General features: G+C 43.0%; 1 protein-coding gene across 13 annotated transcripts in view; it reads right to left on the bottom strand.

Moving 5' to 3' along the window:
* The window catches only part of ARID1B (AT-rich interaction domain 1B), a 404857-nt gene that overhangs the window by 61642 nt on the left and 323293 nt on the right, over nt 1-19922 (bottom strand). For 9 of the 13 annotated variants that reach the window (XM_073337737.1, XM_073337740.1, XM_073337738.1 and 6 more), the window contains 2 exons: nt 19469-19796; nt 17280-17408 (listed from right to left, as the gene is read on the bottom strand). In XM_073337737.1, the coding sequence (XP_073193838.1) occupies nt 17280-17408; nt 19469-19796 (457 nt within the window). The remainder of the gene's footprint in view (nt 1-17279; nt 17409-19468; nt 19797-19922) is intronic. The other 4 variants (XM_073337742.1, XM_073337746.1, XM_073337747.1 and 1 more) reach the window with 1 other exon arrangement.

Raw genomic sequence — 19922 nt, 5'->3', positions numbered from 1 at the left:
CTGATAGTTGCTCTTCCTCTCTCATGCACTAAGCATGATGACATCATTCCCATTTGCTGTTCTGGAAGGGAGTTCATATTCATGCTCTTCTCCAAGCCTTCCGAGGAATGTACCGGGAACACAGAATCAGAACAGCAGAGGCGGATTAAGCTTTTGTGGGGCCCTGATCCAGAGCAAGTGGGGGCCCCTCCCCACCCCTTCCGCCTGCAGTCCCCTCTGCCCCCTGCAAGTTCCTGCCGGAGAAATGGGGTCAGGGCGTGGGGGCTTGCCCTGCTCGCCAGCAGGAGTGTTGGGTGGGCAGAGTGGGTGCCCATTTTTCCAGGGCATAAGCCCTGTTGGCCCAGTGGTAACGTTGTGTACAAGTTTGGAACACTGAAAGTGTGCCCTTTTCTCAAGACTCCTGTATGGAGCAGGTAAGCAACAGGGACTGGGAGTGCCCATGTGAACCCTCTTTCTTCACTCCCCAAGCACCTGTCATGAGGCTAGGGAGCAACTGAAACCTGGAGGTTTGGGAAAGACCTCTTCCTCTTTCCCTAAGCCCCGCATGGAGGCGAGCGCCATGGAACCCTAGCTGGGGGATAACCTAGAAGGCAGGAGCCCCTTTTTTCGGTGGCCAGTCTCTTACAGAATGTTTCTCATTCCTTGGGGCCACTTTGCAGCCCTGGGGATAGAGCTTAGCCTCTTTATGGCCTTACCTCAGTGCTGCTGCTGCAGAAGTGGCAAGCAGGCAGGAGTGTGCACAGATGGGGGGAGGAATGACCTGAGCACTTAGTGCTGTTATTGTGAGGCTCAATCACTCTCCCTTGCTGAGAAGGCCCATATAAAGATCAGCAGGGAAGCACAAAAACTCTTACAAAAGTTTTTACAAAAAACTGAGTGTAAGAAATGTTTGGACACACTATTTAAAGGGTGTGATCTCAGCTCCTAGCTGAAGTTAGTCTATTTCAAAACGTCCACATTTGCAGTGCTCTTTAACAAAGTTAGGGGTATTTCTCTTTCATTTGCAATCAATCTAAGAACTGGTTGGTACGTAACCCCTCGTCTATGTAAAAAAGGAGCAACCTCAGGGTGGCCTTGGTAGCAGAGATCTCATTTAACCATGTGTTCTGAGCAGAAATACTGATCCCTACATTAAAAAAAGAGGGGTTGCAATGCTAGATCTGGTCATTATAACAAAGCAAAACAAGGCCATCTTATTAAAGAACAGAGATTACAGAAAATACACTGACAATACCAGGAGTCCACAGCATAATAGAGGTCACTGCTAGCTGAGCAAGAATTCTGCCCCTTAAACAGAGGTGCCATTACTTAATTGGGCCTGCAATCACCAGTAGGTTAGTGGGCCATTTCAAGCTCTTATAGTGAAGCCACTTCATAGCACTGAACTACTTTATGGAATGCTGACTGGTCTATTGGTTTAGTACCTATTAAATGGTTCCATCTCATGTCAAGTGCTCTTTGCAGTCATCTTCCTCAGGTTGGGACAGATGACTAATTACAAAATGAATATCAGAAACACCAGGCACAGTATCAGGAAATTCCAGAGGTGGGTCAGGATTAGCTATTCAGAATGATAAAAGCGGGTTAAACTTCTCACAAGAACAAAAGTAAAACCTTACATCTCACAAGGAAACATGTCAGAGTTCGACCTTTTGCAGTGTGTGTGCATGTGTGTGTGTGGATTAGGTTCTCTACACATATATTTATTCCAGATCTTTAACCTACATTGGTTTTGCAGAGAATGCACTGTAGCTTCTCAGGGGGGTAATTTGTGTAAACATTTTAAAAGGAGTATTTTTTTTAATGCTGACACATTGCTAAGGTGGCTATTTGATTACAAGCTGTGAAAATGAGTATGTTAGACTGTACTCACAAATCACAGTGTACTGACCAAATTGCCTTGCGCTTATCTGTGCTAGGTCTGCTGCATGACAATATTTCCTCTCTCTTTTAAATGTCAAAGTATGATTTGGGGGGTTGTTATTTAAACACACTGACCTGCACAATAACCAGAAGTATTTTATTTAAATCTGTCTTGAGCGGGGACTAGCCATAAACACTTATAATCTGTCATACTCTGACACCAAATGGGTTATTATAATGAGAGTAATTCAGGAGTGAGATCTACAAACACATTTTCCCTGGAGGATTTACACTCACTTACTCTCTCTTTCTCTCACACACTTTTGTTATGGATTTTCCCCCTTGCCACATTATGAGCTTCCTTGGAGAAGTGAAGCTGTAATCTGCCATCAGGGGAGGTTGTGAATTGGGAGAGAGAAAGAAAGGAAAGAAAAATAAAAAAGTAATTGCTTGCTGTGCTCTGACCAGAATCTCATCAGTGAGTAATAATTTAAACCACAACAAAATTGTATGAGATCAGGATGCTGGTTACAAAAGCATTAAAATGGCATTTAAAGGTGTGTGTGTGTGTGTGTGTGTGTGTGTAAAATCAAATATAATGTAACACTAATTTAAAGCTTAATCTTTCTTTTTTTGTTAGCTGTTACTATAAAACTCCCCAAACATGTATTTGTCCCTTCCCTTGTTTAGTGGAGAAACTCTGAGTTACAATAATAATAGTAATTTTTAAAAAAACAAACAAGAAACTTTCTGGTGTGATGGGTGCTGAGACCAAGACAAGATTTTTGATAAAATTTATTTTTCAGGAGGGGGAGGGAAAACAAAAGTGTATGCTTGAGTGGGTGGGTGGGCAAGGAGGGGCCATGGCTTTGAAATGCAGATGACAGTGAAGAAACATTACGAAATACCAATGACAAAAGCATATAGGTTAGTACCAGCGAAGATGTACTGATACCTCGTCAGTGGAATCAACCCACACTAGTTTCAGAGTAGCAGCTGTGTTAGTCTGTATTCGCAAAAAAGAAAAGGAGTACTTGTGGCACCTTAGAGACTAACAAATTTATTTGAGCATAAGCTTTCATCTCTAAGGTGTCACAAGTACTCCTTTTCTTTTTGCAAACCCACACTAGGTTGCTCAATCACCATACATGAAAGGCAACATTGAAATGTAGAATAATTTGCTAGCATCATCGGGAAAAGATAGTACTCAGCATCTCCTATCCACGTTATCATTATTCAAGGTTATATTTAGCTGTGAACCTAAAGGGAAAAGAAACCCAGCATTCAGTTCTCTATTGGCCTGATTTGGAGCTATGCTGCTCGGAACTTCTGAAAATTGTAGCCACATGTGTTTATCCATTAATTTACTGGCTACTGTCACCAAATTAGCAAATTTTTGCTGCTAAATGGTTCACCTCACTGGCCACCTATTCATTTCCCATTGGGATCTAAAGCCCCGTGAATTGTAGTGGCATTACTTACATCGTATCAAACTCTGAAAAAGAAAAGAAAGATGCAAATCTAATTCATGAATATTAACAGCATCACCACATAGCATTTACTTAGCTTTTTCAACTACATACCTCTAAGCATTTGACAAAATGGGATATGTCTCTTTATCCCAGTGTTTTAGATAAGGAAAAACGAGAAGCAGAATTAAGACTCAGACTTTCAAAAGTGGTCTCAAATTTTGGTGCTCAGCTATAGACACAGAAGTCCTGAATTTCAGGTCAGAGCACCCACAACTCCATGGGAGCAGCAGGTGCTTAACAAGTCCAAAGGGCAGGGCTGAGATTTCTAAAGCTGGAGACCCAAATTAGAGGCTACTTTTGAAAATATGGCCATAAAGAGACATACCCAAGGTAACATAACAAGACACTAACCCACAGAAACAAATCACTTATCTCCTTTGCTCCGGATCATATATGGGTGTATTTAGCTAAATTCATTGTCCTTTGACTTTATAATCCTATTGGGGTATTGCAATATGGACTTGTCTACATGGTGCAGCAATGCGTACTACAGGGATGTGATTTCTAAAGCACGCTAATGTGTTGCACTTTAATTGGTCTGCATAGATACTCCTGGTGTGTACTGAAGGTTCCCTAAACCTAATGCTGTTTAAAACAGTATTATGTTAAAGCGCACTAGGGACCATTTAGTGCGCACCAGCAAGATCTACATGAACCAATGGCTGTGCAACGTATTATTAGTGTATATTATCCTACCATGTAGACCTGCATAAAGCACCATGTGAACAATGGTCTTTTTTTTTTTTAAACATGTGCCTAAATTTAGTGGAATGGCTGCAGGATTTAGCCACTAATTTTTCTCTCACAATGATCTCCCAAAATATTTTTATTACACACCTTTCATCCATGTGCTTTGAGGCTTCTACTCTTTTATTTTCTAGTTTAAGAATAAACTAAATCATCTGTAGACAACTGCAACCTGTATTAGATAAACACAACATAATGCTCAGTGACAGAGAACATGGGACTGCTGAGAAGCTGACCAAGTCAAACGGTTTGTAATCACATTGAAGCTATGCTCTCTTAGTGACCCCTGGCTACCTTACTGACAAGGTGGATTTAAACTGCAGTTCTAAAGACAGCTGCTTGTCCTATGAAATATAATGTGTCAGCACTAGGAGGAGATACATTTCTTCGCACAAGTGGAGCGTGCGATGGGATGAAGAGGGATTCTGTAGTCCGAACAGTAATGTCCTGAGCACAGCTGGACACAAGACAACCCAGCAAGCTCAGCTGGGCCTAACAAGCCTTCTCTGCCCTGTCCCAACCTCTGGCTTGGGTTCTCAACCCTGACTTTGGCTTACTCTTCAGCTTGGTGTTCCTGATCTTGACTTCTGATTTTTTTGGCTTGGCACCTGAATCCTGGCTCTACCATTACCATTGCTCCGAACTGCCACTTCAACCACCAGGCAAGATCCTGCTCCACCCACTTTCAAGTGAACTGGTTTGTTGGAAAAACCAACTTGTCTTGTACAGTATGGGAATGCAAGGAGTCAGTCAAGCTGAACAGAATGCCAAGAGGCTAGTTTAGTCTGGTTTGACTTGAAACCAAAATTAGGAGTGACTCATATGACTTGCTCACTGTGTACCTTCTATTTTTGTGTATGTTTATAAATAGCATTATTAAAAAGGCAGAATGCCCTGTGAACTCCAATTCCAGAATGAATTACTTGAAAGCAGGTGCGAATCTGTTCTTGGTGCAGTAACAGCCATAAGGTCACCAATGTGTGGCACTAAAAATACAAACGAAGGGAAACAGACATGGAATTTTTCATACTTCCCTATGTGCAATTGTGGAAGAACTGATCCAATTTCCCCCGACATATTACTACCACAGAAAGAATCCAGGATCCTCAACTTCCTCCGCCACTTTAATCTTGCACTGTGATTCTCACACTTCCCTCCACCAAGATTTTATGATGGCTCAGTCGCATTTTTGCATCACTTTTGAGCACTGCCTAGCTCTACTGAGATTACTGTGCTGGCAACTAACTAAAATCCTGATCACTTAATACCAGCACTTCAAAGTTCAGGATTTTCAGAGTAAATGTCTTTTGTCTCCCAGCACACTGAACACAACAGAGCAGGGTGCAGCAACATGGCAAGGGAGAGCAATGCAAGACAGCAGATCCTGAAAAGGGATTTCCAGAGGGGCAGGTTTTCCATAGCGTTCTTGCCCAACAGCCTGGAGCTATTTAATTTTTACCAATAATAAAATAATATTTATAATAATATAATTATCAGCCTTGGGATTGCTGCATTCAGACATTCTCTTGCTAGTGACACGGTGCACATGTCAATACAAATCCCCAGCAGGCTCTTCCTGCATCTTTTGCTCAAAAGACACCAGAAACTGACTGAGGTCAGAGGAACAGTTTGACAGTTTCAGTGCATCTGCTATCATCATTACACAGAGACACACCTACCTACAGCTGTAGATGAGAGAAGCTGGGTAGCTCTCCCATAACATACGAAATGTAACCCCATATACTTCAGGATTCACTGCATTTATGTATTTATTATTAATATTTATCTTATATTAGTAGCTAGCGGGCCAATAAAAATGTATACTCCACCATTCTACATAGGAAGAGAGTCCATGCTGCAAAAGGTTCATAGTTTAAGAGAAAGGCATTATTTTCTTTTAACCTCCCCCGAACATCCTTGGTATGTCAACCCCGACAACAAAGTATACGACCCTTCCTTCTTTCTCTCTGCTGTACGACTCGCACATTGCCTGTGTCAGGTCAGAAGGAAACTTGATCATTCTTTCACTTTTTTCCATTCTGCCCACTAGGAACAAGGGACTCTTCACCCTGTTTTGATTTCCATGGTCTCAATCTACATCACACACATTTTCTTCCTGTTCTTCAGTGAAGGTAATGATGCAAAGCATTAGTTTCTCTGGCCAACAGACTGATCCTATCAACGAAAGCTTGTTTTCTGGCTCTTGAAATACTCCTGATCACTCAAAAACGGTGTTCAAAATGACATCTCCCTTTCTCCTGAGGAGGCCAAGCTTTGTGATTGTCCTAGAAAAGCAATCAATGAAGCGCTGTATTCTTAGTATTCCATCAATAAAGATAATATCTCTCCATTAAAAGCAGAAGTTAATTTGTGTTTCCCATTAAATCCAGTTCAGAGGCAGCAGGTTCCTAAGCTAGACAGATTCCTATACTGCAAATCTGTTTCAAATCTGTTTCAACAGAACTATAATTCCAATAGAGGGAATCATCTTTTCTAAATAACTAAAGGGACTAAGCCAAAACTGGAAGTGAGACAGTAATCAAATCAAAGTATCTTTGAGATTTTTGAAAATTCAGAGCCACTATCAGAGAATCAATCACCCCTTCTCTGACCAATATACCCTTGCTCTCACAATTTAAAAATGGTTACTTTCAAAGGAGGGAAGGACTGTTTATTCCTGAGGTCTGTGGCTGATCTCTAATGGCATGAACAGCATACAGCAGTCCATTTGATGGATGAGTAACAAAAAACAGTCTCCCTAAATCATTGGTTCCATGTTCCTGTGTGGGATCTACAGCCTGCTGACACCCAGGACTCCAAAATGATGGATTTGCTATTCAGTAAAACAAAATTCCAGATAAAAATGTATTCCCCTCACTCCAGTACACAAATAATTTTGTTCAATGTGAAGTTTCTGCTGTCCTTACACATTTTTATCTGCAATTTGAGATGATTTACAATATATATCTTTATAAAAATCACAAAAGAGACGCTTCCTGCCTCTCTTTAGTTTAACAAGTATACTAGCTAAATTATACTCTACCCCTCTGAAAAATTTCTTACTTCAAGAAAAACTTGTATATGGTTCTGCTCCCAAATGCAAAACATGAGCAAAGAAAGTTCACTTGAAGGGGGAAACAAAGAAAAAAAAATGCCAGCGGGAAGTAAATGACTGTTTTTGGTGGAGGGAGGAGGGGCAAGGGTCTTTAAAGAAAAATCCATCAACCTTGGTTTAGCAGCTCAGCTAGAAAGCCCAATTACAAGTATCATTAATATCTTTCCTTTGATCCCAAAGTCACTTAGAAACTTTGTATACACAGAAATCACTTCACCAAAACACTGAAATGCAGCCAACTTTGAGGTGGAGTGCAGCAGATGTTTAACAGTTCACAGGAACACCACACAACTGTTTAGGCCAAGAAGCAAATACCATATCATCCAATTGAAACTGTAGGGGGATTTTTTTGGAAGCAGAATGCAGTCTCCCTGACTGAAATTTATTGCTTGGGTATCCAAGCAGTACTAATAGAAGGCAAGGTGGGGCTCATTTTGACTAGATTTGTTAAGGTTCCTCTAGGAAATCAAAAGCCTGGGAGTCTTTGAAGGGGCAGGGGACAAAACACTTTGAGTTTTTAGAGTTGTGGATATGCTGAAATTCAATAAGACTAGCTACTTTGCATCTTTCCTCTTACACAATAATTGTATATTCATGTTATATTGGCTTGAAAAGATTAGATTTTTATCAGTAAATGTCGGTAAACATCGATCTCACTGCTCACGCACAAATCGATGAAAAAATATTCCAACGATGATAATAGATTACTGATAATAATTACAGATGGGTAAAGTAAGGAAAATGCTGCTTGAGAACTCGGAGTTTGATGTAAAGCTATTTACTTTGTATATTTTCAGGTGATGTTGACAATTTGTGTGTTAACCATTATAAAGCTTTAACCTTTTGTACCTGCCTATGACTGACCCCCCACAATTTCCCACAACTGTGAAAATTTAAATAGATTAAAATAGGAAAAAATACTTTTGTGTAACTGAAAATTTAAATCAAGAAAAAATTAAAAAATGCTTAAAAATAAACATGGATATTATCCATTGAAACGATAAAAAAAGAAAAATTGAATTCTGCCAGAGAGAAGACTGGGCAGAAGGATGCTTTCATAATAGGATCCTATTTCAAAGGCAATAGATGAAATGCCCCCAGCGCTGGCTCCAATTACAGCTACTAGTTGCTGTCTTAGCTTAGTTTACTTTGGGGATTTCACAGCTGCCAGCCTTACATCTAAAAATGGCCTGGTTTGAATAAGCATAGAACCTTGAATGAGTACTTAACCTCCCTGAACTCCACAACACTTCCCAGTAGAGAAAAACAGCACCTCCAAGTTCAGGGGGAAGACAGGACACAATAGGAAACCCTGCACCTCACCCCAGGAATAATAAAAAGAGGTTTTATTGCAGCACTTTAAACCTTTGTGCGATGAAAGCACTGCATGTCACAAGTGAGCTTTTAAAAATCATGATTATAATTGTAAACCCAAATTCCACGATCAAAAGGGTTAAACCGGCAGACCAATGGAGTTACAATGTTCCTCTCTTTGAATATCTGATACCATTATGGCAAAACTCCCTGTATCTAGGACTTACAATGTTCAGAAGATTATATATTTTTTGTGAAGTGTATTCCTCTTCCTCCCCTTCCCATTTTTTCCCTTTTTGACATTTTAATGCATCATGTCCATTACTGTATTTCCTCACCAGTGGCTTCTAGTCCATCAGTAGTATTGTATTATCCAGGCGGTAGAGAAAATAATATGGAAAAAGTGCTTTGCTGGCACCCAACAACGCGAAATATGAATTATAAATACACCACACTGGAGAAATGCTGATGGAAGGTTTGTGTGCATCAAATATATATGCGGAGATATACACATACTGTGTACTAAATAAATACAGGAGAAGAAGTTACTCACCTTGTGCAGTAACGATGGTTCTTCAAGATGTGTCCCCCTATGGGTGCTCCACTGTAGGTATGTCTGCGTCTCTGTGCTGCTGATCGGAGAACTTTCTAAGCAGTGTCCATTCAGCCCGTATATGCTCTGCTCCTCGCCTGTCACGAGGCTAGCCAGCATGTGTGGGTGAACCCTCTTTGGTTCCTTCTCTACTGCAGAGTCATTGACAAGAACTCCAAAGTAGAGGGGAGGTGGGCGGCTTGTGGAGCACCCATTGGGGGATGCATCTCAAAGAACCATTGTTACTGCACAAGGTAAGTGGCTCCCGAGCAGCGCCCACCACTGGAGGCTGGGATATTGGCATCGAGTCTGTTACAGATGACAGTACAGTGGCATCGAAACTGATGTCTGCAGCCAAGTCTCCCAGGACAGTACAGTGTGCTGCAAAGGTATGTGCAGATGCCCATGGAGCCGCCCTGCAGATTTCTGATACAGGGATGCCCTTGGAGAAGGCGATGGAAGTGGAGACTGATCTTGTAGAGTGCTTGCATATTGAAGATGGGGATGCTACATTACGCATCTGGTAACAGAGCTGATACAGTTTGAGACCCATTTCAAGAGTCACTGAGCTGAAATCACTGTACCTTTTGACCTATCTGCAATGAAGAGGAAGTCTCAGAGATTTTCTCAAAGCTCCTGTCCCGTCTAAATACAAGTTCAAGGCTCTCCTCACATCCAGCGTATGAAGGATGGCATCCCTTCCTATCCTGATGACGTTTGGGATAAAAGATTGGAAGCTGAATAAGCTGATCTATATGGAATGCGGAAGTCACCTTGGGAGTGAATTTCAAATGTGGTCTAAGAGTGACTTTGTTGGGGAAGAACACAGTGAAGGGGGATGCGCCATCAGAGCCACTATCTCCCCTATCTTTCTTGCTGAGGTGATGGCAATCAGGAACACCATCTTCATGGAAAGGTGTGTTAAAGAACAAGTGGCCATGGCCTCACATGGCAATCTAGTCCATCCTTTTAACATTAGGTTAAGATCCCACTGAGGAGTGGGAAGTCTGGGTCGAGGAAAGAAGTTCACTATGCCCTTGAGGAGCCTCTTCACAGTCGGATGGGAGAAGATTGAGTATCCTTCTACTGACTAGTGGAAGGTTGCAACTGCTGCTAGGTGAGCCTTTAACGAGCTAATAGAGAGACCCGATTTCTTGAGAGTCAACAGGTAGTCCAGGTACTGTATTCGGGGTGACGCCTGTAAGCTGACACCAGATTTGAAATCTTTTCCCCTTTTCTAGAGTAGCCCCTTTTCTACAGTGTCATAGCACCTCCTTTACCTCCTCAGAGCAAGATGTCTCTATGCGCTGGAACCATGAAGAAGCCAGGCTCCGAGTCACAGAATCCGCAGGTTGGGATGGAGAGCGAGTCTCTTGTTCTGCAACAGCAGGTAGGGAGTGAAAGGAACAGTCATCGGTGGACATAGTGCCTGTTGTGACAGGTAAGGGTACCACGTCTGTCTGGGCCAGGTGGGAGCAATCAGTATGATGTTTGCTTTTTCTCTTTTCAGGGAATGGGGGAAAGGCGTAAAGAAGACTCTGGTCCCATGGAAGGAGGAGAGTGTCTCGCGTGGAGTATTGCCCGATCCCCACTCTGGGGCAGTAAATGGACATTTCTTATTCTAGTAAGTAGTGAACAGGTCTATTGTTGGTATCCACCATTGTAGGAAAATGTCACGGAGGACAACCAAATCTATTTTGCATTTGTGGTCATGTGGGAATTTGCGGCTTAGACTGTCCGCTATCATGTTGCATACTCCCAGTAGGTAGGTTGCTGATATGATGTCATTGTGGGAAATGCACCAGTTCCACAGCTTTAGTGCTTCCATGCAAACGGAAGGTGATCTGACTTCTCCTTGTCAGTTTATGTAATACACGCAGGCCACATTATCTATCATGACATTTGTGTGCGTGTTTGGATCAACAGGAGGAAAAGGGCACACACATTTTTGACTGCTCTGAGTTCGAGCAGGTTGATGTGAAGGTATGTCTTGGATGGAGACCATCTGCCCTGCACTGTGAGATCACTGAGATGCGTGCTTGTAGTGGGGTGGCTGCCCCACTCCAAGGTAAAAGGGATTAAGAGCAGCTGAGGGAGGCTGGTGAGGTAGTTGGCCCCAGATGTGGCTGGCTTCATCAGGCCACAGCTGGCCCTGATAAAAAGGCTGTGGGGCCAGGAGACAGAGGAGACTCACTCTAGCCCTGGAGTGGGAAGGGCTAGCTGCCTGGGAGCAAGGTATCTGAAGCAGAGCAGTGCTGGGGAAGGGCAAAGGGAGCTGGGGGGCTCCAGCCTGGTAAACTCCCAGGCTGCAGGCCTTGTTGAAGGCCTACGAAAGGTACTGGGGCTGCAGAGGGGAAGTCCAGGGATAGGCAAAGGCAGCAGGCCCTACCCCCTTGCCAATGATGAGTGGCCATTATAGACTGCAGCCTGCCCCAGGGAAAGGGGGCTAGATGATGACTGGCAGTAGACACTGAGGCAAGGCGGGCTTAGAGGGTTGGGGGTTCCCCTGGGAGGGGAGACCCAGAGTGTGGGGGTACTGCTGGGGCAGAACCCCGAGATAAATGGCACCGGGGTCCGGGAGGGACACGGGGCCTGAGGCAGGCGAGACACCGGCCAGCAGAAGGCACCGCGGCGGTGAGTCTGCGATCTGCTACTGTGCTCCATCCTATGAGGAATGCATAGGTGGTCAGGAGTAATGAAGGGGAAGGCTGAACAAATGGGATTCCCATAGAGACGTCATCTGCGTTCTTCCACCAGTACAAGGATTGTTTGATCTGGTGGGCATCGATAGTAGTTTGCTTATTTTGTCTCTGTTCGGCCTGTAAACCGAACCAAACCATACCACACTTGGAAGGATCTCATGCAGAGTCTGGCATGAGCTATAACTGATGTGTCCGCTGCCATATGCCCCAGAAGCTGGTGGCAGTGTCTGGCAGACATCTGAGGGCTGGACTGCACCGTCTCTAACAGTGTGGCGAGCCTGAGAGATCTGTGATGTGGGAGGAGCCCCTTCGCCTGGATGGAGTCGAGGTAGACTCTTATGAATTCCAGCCTCTGTTTTGGTGTTAACATCGATTTTTGTGCGTTGATTTCTAGGGCCCAGATACAGGAACAGGTTCAGTGTGATCTGAATGATTCTCTGGGCTTTTGTGAAGGAACATGCCCTGAGAAGGCAGTCATCCAGGTAAGGATAAATCATGATGCCTTGAGAGTGTAAGAGGGACGCCACTACCTGAGAGGACCTTGGAGAATATCCTGGGGACTGATGAAAGCAAAAAAGGGAGTACTCTGTACTGGTAGTGGTCTTGGCCTAGTGTGAACCTGAGGTAACATCTGTGACTTGGTAAAAACGAAATGTGGAAGTACACATCTTGGAGGTCGAGTGTTGAGAACCAATCTCTTTTCTCTAATGCTGGAATAACTGTTGACAAAGTGACCATTGTGAACTTCAGCACCTGGATAAATTTGTTGAGCGCTCTTGACGTGTAGTATGGATCTTCTTTGATATCAAAAAGTAGTGACAGCAGAAGCCTTTGTCTTTTAGATGTGTCAGCACTGGCTCTATGGCTTCTATGCTGAGGAGATGGTTTATCTCCTGATGTAGCAGGCTTTCGTGAGAAGGATCCCTGAAGAGGGATAGGGAAGGGTGTTTGTCCCTTGCACACAGTAGTGTGACCAGGGACAGCTGCTGGTGAGCCTGGTGCCTGCTGCAGTGGGCAGGGCTGGGGTCGCTACAGCCATGCTGGAGGAGCTGCCTAGGCTGGGCACTGGCTCCTGCATGTGGTGGCCCGACATGCTGCTGCTTTTGCCACTGCGGTTCCTGTCCTGGTTGCTGGTCATGGCCCTGCTGGTCTTGCTTGTTGTTGCTAGAGCCCCGCAGCTCTGCGGATATCCACTTTATATTCGTGGATACCCGCATCCATGGATATAAATTGTGTATCCACGTAGGGCTCTACAGGCATGCCCAACCAGGCCAAATAAGCTCCTCAGATAAAATGGGGGAGAAGAAAAACAGAAACCTCTGACAGCTAGCTAACTAATTCCATACTAACAACAACTTTAACTAGAAACACCTAAACTAACTAACCAACTACAAACCACGCTGAGGAACATAAGAGGCAGACACGCCAGAACTCCATCTCAGACCGAGGTGGTTAGAGAAGGAACTGAAGGTGGTTTGCCTGCCCAGCCCTATATACCATTACAGAGAAGGATGAAGCTGTACAGAGTGCAAGCGCGCCCCAAGCAGACATTGCTAACAGAAAATCTCCAATCCAGGGCTCGAGAGGTGTATGTGTACCTGAAATGAAGCACCCATAGGGACACTACTCAAAGAAGAAACATGGCTTGTAGTGATAGTCTCAAAGAGCTCAATCAATTTAGCTTAAAAAAGAAGGCTAAAAGATTAAGTTGATTGCAGTCTATAAGAACCTACATGGGGAACAAATATTTAACAGTGGGCTATTCAATCTAGCAGAGAAAGATATAACACGATCCAATGGCTGGAAGTTGAAGCTAGACAAATTCAGACTGGAAATAAGGCACAAATATTTAGCAGTGAGAGTAATTAACCACTGGAACAACCAACGGTCCTTGTGGACTCTCCAACAGTGGCAATTTTAAAATCATGATTGCATGTTTTTCGAAAAAAATCTGCTCTAGGAATTATTTTAGGGAAGTTTTACGGCCTGTGGTATACAGGAGGTGAGATGAGATGATCACAATTGTCCCTTCTGACCTTGGAATCTATGGAAGTTCTAGTCTGACAAATGATTCTAAGAATAGCATTTTGTGGTTCCATGTTTATTGTGTCTCAATGATTTCCAAATCAAAATTGCACCTTTTACAAGTAAAATTAAGCACAGGCTTGTTGTGACTGCCAGCCCTGAAAACTCAGCCTGGGACCTGAGATTTCATCTGGGCCCTTTCCTTCTTCTGCATCATCAGCAAAGAGCCTGCAGGCAATATTAAGCCATCTGTTATACCTGTGTAACTCCACTGTGTCCAATTCATGCTGCTGGTGACCCCTAGGCAGCTTTGGAGTAGAACCACATTTTAAAGCGTGTAGAGGGCATATCAACCCAATGTAAGACCACGTATTGCCCTACTGCTGTGGCACTTCTGGTCTCTGTTGGGATGATCAAAGAAACCATATCACTTTAGTTTCCTATGTAACTCTTAAAATAAACCATCTGCCTTATGTCCTGTGGACACCAGCTGGGGTGATGGAAAGGAGGAAATTAACCAGCTCTCTCTTAGTATATGTATAAACAGCAGTTTTTAAATGACCAGAGGTTATAAATAGCTCCCAAATGATCAATTCAATAAATGATTATCATTTTAAAAAATTCCTCTAAATGCAAATAATTGAACCTCTTGCTCGATCCGAATAGTCTGAACAAAAAAATCGTATCATGAATTTATAAGTTAACACATTTCCCAACAAGGCAGATTTACTCAGAATGACATAGTTGACAACAGGGATACTCTGAAAGTGCTTCTGACACTTGTCAAAACCCTGCACTAATTTTGGGTGCCAAACTTCAAACAAGTGGGGTTCAATTTGTGAGTGCTGAGTACCTACTTCTCCAGCAGAAGTCAATGGGAGTCATGGGTACTGAGCACCTGTGATAATCCGTCCGTAGGTATCTCAAGTTGGGCACCCACAAATTGAGGAACACAAATTTAGCAGACACATGAAAATTTATTTGTTGCCTTTTTACACTCTCGCATGTGCATCCAGTTGAGAAAGTCTAAAGATGTAAGTTCATTTTTATAGTGAGTTAATTGAATCCATCTATAACAACTGCACAGATCTGCACACACCTGAACATACTCCACACTAGCAGGTCTTTTAACATTGTAACTTGAGAAAGAGATGTAACTCTTCAGAGCACTCTCTTCCTCAAAGGCATTCAGCACTCCCAGCTCCCCAATCCTTTGGAGCCTGATCCAAAGCCCATTGAGGTCAATGGTAGTCTTTCCATTGATTTCACCGAGCATGTAATCATATTCTTAATGCAGAATTCCTATCATGATAGTAACCTGTTTTCTGAAGCCAACCGAGATATAAAAGGAAGATATTTCTTTGTAATCCCTCCCTATTACTTTCCTGAAGGCAGGGGGAATAACTGTATATAGTACTAGAGAGTTATTTTGTAAGTTGTTATGTAGGCCAAACAGAAACATTCTGGGCTAGGTGGATTCCTAAAACCATGACTGCTGCTAGTGAGAAAGGGCTTGGACAGATCTCTCCTTCCTTTAACTCCAGCATCTCAGTTTTCATTCAGGAAACACTAGGCTGAGTAAATGACAGGGACTGACACATCATAAGGTTTCATTTCATAGGAAAAGTAAGCATTCTGTAGGCTGCAGGACATAATCCAAGGATAATACAGGGCAGGTTGCAAGGTCAGGTCAAACGCTCATGCAAACTGTGTGACACACACCTAGAACATTCCTCAACCATCTCTTTCTCTTTTAATCTTTCTTTACCGTTTTTTTTAATTAAAAAGGTGGTGCTCTGTAGTGAGGAAGAGGACTAGGTATAACTCCCTGAGCACCTCACATCGTGATCATCCAGCTCTGGTTAGGTAACACTGATTTTCTGCCCCAGTGGAAGTGATTTTACTCTGATGCATGCCATTTAAATTCATTTTACACAGCTGCTTAATGTGGCTTGGCAAGCCACAACCAAACTAGCTTTCTATATCTAAATGGGACTCCTGAGTTCATAAAGGACAGATCCTGTGGATTAGCACTAGATAAATGTCTCTCCCCAATTGATATGTTACTACTGATTTAGGAGCTGACCTTGAAGGCTACCACAACCTACCTATACAGACTGCTGGATAACTACAACCTGCTCATTTTGTTTCCTTTTAACTCTACATACAAGAATATCTTTCACAATTATAAAGATCAAATAATCCCTGAACCCCACAAATCTACCCTACAAACTCAAGACATACATGGAAACAGGCTGCACAGTGTTCATGTATTCTGGCATATCCCAGGGTACATCTTTCCAATTCCAGCAAATGGCAGGGGAGTGAGGAGCGGAGGCAAGTTTTGCTATTTTGCAGCTTCTACCATTTCAATAAAGAGAACCGATACTGATTCTTATAGTAGCTTCTCAACCTTCTTTTCTGGAGTTTCTCAACCTCTTGTGTGTGGGGGGCTATATAAACAATATACAGCTCATGGAAACCTGAAACTGAAACTTGCTGATGACTGGGAAGAAGACACTGGCAACATGGGTCTCGAGACTTCCTATTGGTCAGTAATAGAGATAATGTCACAGAGGGAATTCCATGACACCTGAAACTAAGATGAAGCCTGGCACTGTGGAAGGTCAAAGGCTGTGCTGGAAGTAGGTTTGTACATATTTTCTGCCCTTTCCCTCACCCTCGATGCTGTGATTTGTAACAATGCTGCAGAAATGACAGCATGAAGAATTCTGATGGAAAAACATTAGGCATGTTTCAAGCTGACACTTGGACACTGCAGCATGGACACTGCAGCATGTTTAAAACTTCTCGGTAGTGAGGGACTAGCAGATATCTTTCAAACACACACTCTCTCAGTCATGACGTAATGGAACCTTTTGTAAGTCCCATTAATGAATCTTGTCATCACTTTTAAAATAAGTCTCCTGTCAAAAAGGGGCTGTTGTATTATGTGAGAGTAGCTCCCTGAAGTGGTAGTAATGCCAACAATTACAACATCACAGTCATGAAAGCAACGTTCCTAAACAAAACAACAACAACAATGGGGGAGAAATGATGCCTGGAGTGTGTGGTGGTGGGGTGGGGTGGTTTTCATTCTTTTTCAGTGATGAAGTTCTTCATTTCCCTCTCAGGCATGAAGGAAACAGAGCCATGCCAAAAGCCATGCAGGGTGTGTGTGTGTGAGTGACATGCAGATTTTCATCATATTGTCACAGTAGAGTTAGTAAAAACAAAAATAAAAGAACCAAAACCCCCTCTATGATGCAAATATTTGTAATTCTTTCACTTGATTTTTGTATTCCTTCAGTAGCCAGATGGCATGTTCATAAACATTAAAAAAAAACTGCTAAGGTCCCACAGCAAGTCCAGTTTACATTGCTACCTACCCGTACTGGTCAGGCTGGTGCATCATGGGAGCCTGAGCGCTGCCATAGTTGGGGTGCTGTGAAGAAAACATGGGGCGTCCGCCAGCCCCAGACTGGCTGGGATAAGCAGGCGACCTAATGTATGGTGGCCTAAAGCAGAACAAAAGAACAGCTTCTTTGGATTTGTTCTGTATCACAAGTATGAATCACCCTGTCAACTACATTCCTTCCATATATAAGTATGGAGGGCCTGCAGAATTAAGGCCAAAAGCAATAATGCTGTCTCCCATACACTTAACCTGGGATCAAGGAGAGAAATGTCATGCTTCCAACCCTTCGGAATAAGAAAGGGTTGATAGGTTTCACCCAATTTGTAGCTTGTAAATGTTCCTTTTGCGGTAAAGACTTGACAACTGCATAGTCCTCCCTACAGGTGTTGGATCACTCGAATTGGCAACGTGATGAAAAGGCTTTGGAATGGTGCATTTTTGACCAGGCAAAGCTAGAAACTGAAAGCAAGTCTACCAAACTGATTCGGGAGGGAGGAGTTAGGTAGGAGCAGGAATTAATTATCTTAGTTTTTAATCAAACACCAGGCACTATATTCAAAGTATAAGGCAAATCACCACCATATACTTTCCATTTATTACAATCAATTATTTTCCTTTTAATTAAAAAAAAACAAACAAACATGATTTTTTCTTTGTCTACCCACTTGTACTATTACAAAGAAAATGGTCCTGTAGTTGCAATATTGGCTAATTTATTCCTTCTAGCCTGACCTATCAGATTATATCCTAAACCAGACAGACAGAACCAGACTTTGTAATTCTTACTCAATAGGTCCGTGAAAACAATCAAGCCAACCAGAGCCTGCTGGTCCACAGACCTCTGCAAGGGTCTAGGCTATTTTGCTGAAAGGGAATGTGATTTATTTTACTAAAAGGGAATGTGAAAACAATGCATTTATTATCGTTTTAAAAGTTTTACTAACACTTAACAGTAGGAGCCACCTGCACTCAAAAAGCACCAAACAAGAAAGCAACATGTATCTAAACGCATTATCTTCCTATTTCCTTTTGACATTGTGTCTTAGAATTACCTGCACCTCCAACTGCCAAATACCGCTGTAGAATGTATACTAGAATTTTATAAAGACCTATACATGCATCTGTGCCTTCGTTTGTGCGCTTACGTGCGCTTAATATACACATGCATAAAAACCTTCATACACATAAGAGGGGAATGAGCTTGTCGTAACCTCAGATATAACGAACCTCCTTTTTTGTGGTGAAACAGAATAAAAGTATCAGTCGCTATTTGTTTCAATTCAGTGAAACATGCACATTCCTTATATGAAGATGTTCTGAGAAAAAAACGACTTCACTATAGGCACTTAGGCAACTTAAAAATACCCGAGGGCTAATCTGTGGCTTTGCCACAAGCCATGAACAAGTAGCAGTGTGTAGCCGCGCTGTAGTCCTTCAGGAGCAGACAAGAAACCAGATTGCGACTCAGAGTCACAGTCTAGTAGTCCCCAGTTCTCCCCTTGCAGGTGGGTGGAAGTAATTTCCTACAGTTTATACTTGGTACAGCTTGCTTCTCGTTCCATGTCAGCTCACCTCTACTGGCCAGTGTGTTAGGGAGGAGACAAGGCTCCACCCCACTCCCCATCCCTGCCTGCATGCCTGCTTGGGAGTGAGAGTAATGGCCTCATAGAAATGGCTCTCCCCTAGTGCTGTTACCGACAATATGGATAGGAAGCACAGGAAAGTAAGGAGAGCCTTGTGCCCCATTACTCCCCAGCACAGGCACACAGCCAGGGACACAATCTGGCCCTAAGCTAGCTACAGGGTTCCAATTCAAATATTAAAATTCTCCATTTTAAGTTGTAAGAGCTTGTTTTTGGCTCTTGATGTCACCATAGCCCTGTGGGATTTCCTGTTCTAACAGCCTATAGTGCCAGGAATCATATTGTAAATGGCAAGTCCTCTCCTTGTAAGGCTGGTTCACACAACATATAGCTGTACTGTGCTTTCCCTTACATTTAAAGATTGTTCTTTCACATTCTTTGTTACCCCTATACGTATAGGACATATCACTAGAGCATACATAGATCAACACACACATCTACGTAACTGTTACTTTAGAAGCTTCTGAAATAATACCAAGTTTCTACTTGTTTAAAATCCTTTCACTTGGATTCATACCTGCTCTGAGCGGAGTTTGCAGCAGCCTGCATCACTGCAGCAGCTGCCTCCTGTGCCTTACGGTTCACAGTTGGCATGGGTGGGCCCATCCCAGGGCCTCCCTGCAGAGACATGCCAGGAGAATTGGGGGTCATACTGCCCATGTTTCCAGGAAATGGTCTGCTTTGCATCCCAGCTGATGGCATCCGTCCTAGGGGCATGGTACCACATGGCTGGCTTGGCCCCTGTCCATGCATCTGACTATTGGCATTTATACCCATGCCGGGTCCTGGGCCACTGTAACTTGTGTTAGTCACCCCACTGTATGTTGGCGGTCTGGAGTAGTTTCCTAAACAAAACAACAAACACAGAGAAAAACATAAAACTTTTCATCTGATGTTTCCATTTAGCAAGTTGCCTGCTGGAAAATTCTTTAGGTAGTCAAATAATGTGAGCAACACCGGACATGAGTCAG

Source organism: Lepidochelys kempii, chromosome 3 (genome assembly GCF_965140265.1).
Source record: "Lepidochelys kempii isolate rLepKem1 chromosome 3, rLepKem1.hap2, whole genome shotgun sequence".
Classification (NCBI taxonomy): domain Eukaryota; kingdom Metazoa; phylum Chordata; order Testudines; family Cheloniidae; genus Lepidochelys; species Lepidochelys kempii.
The sequence above is the reverse complement of the archived record's forward strand: the minus strand, read 5'-3'. Positions and strand labels throughout refer to the sequence as shown.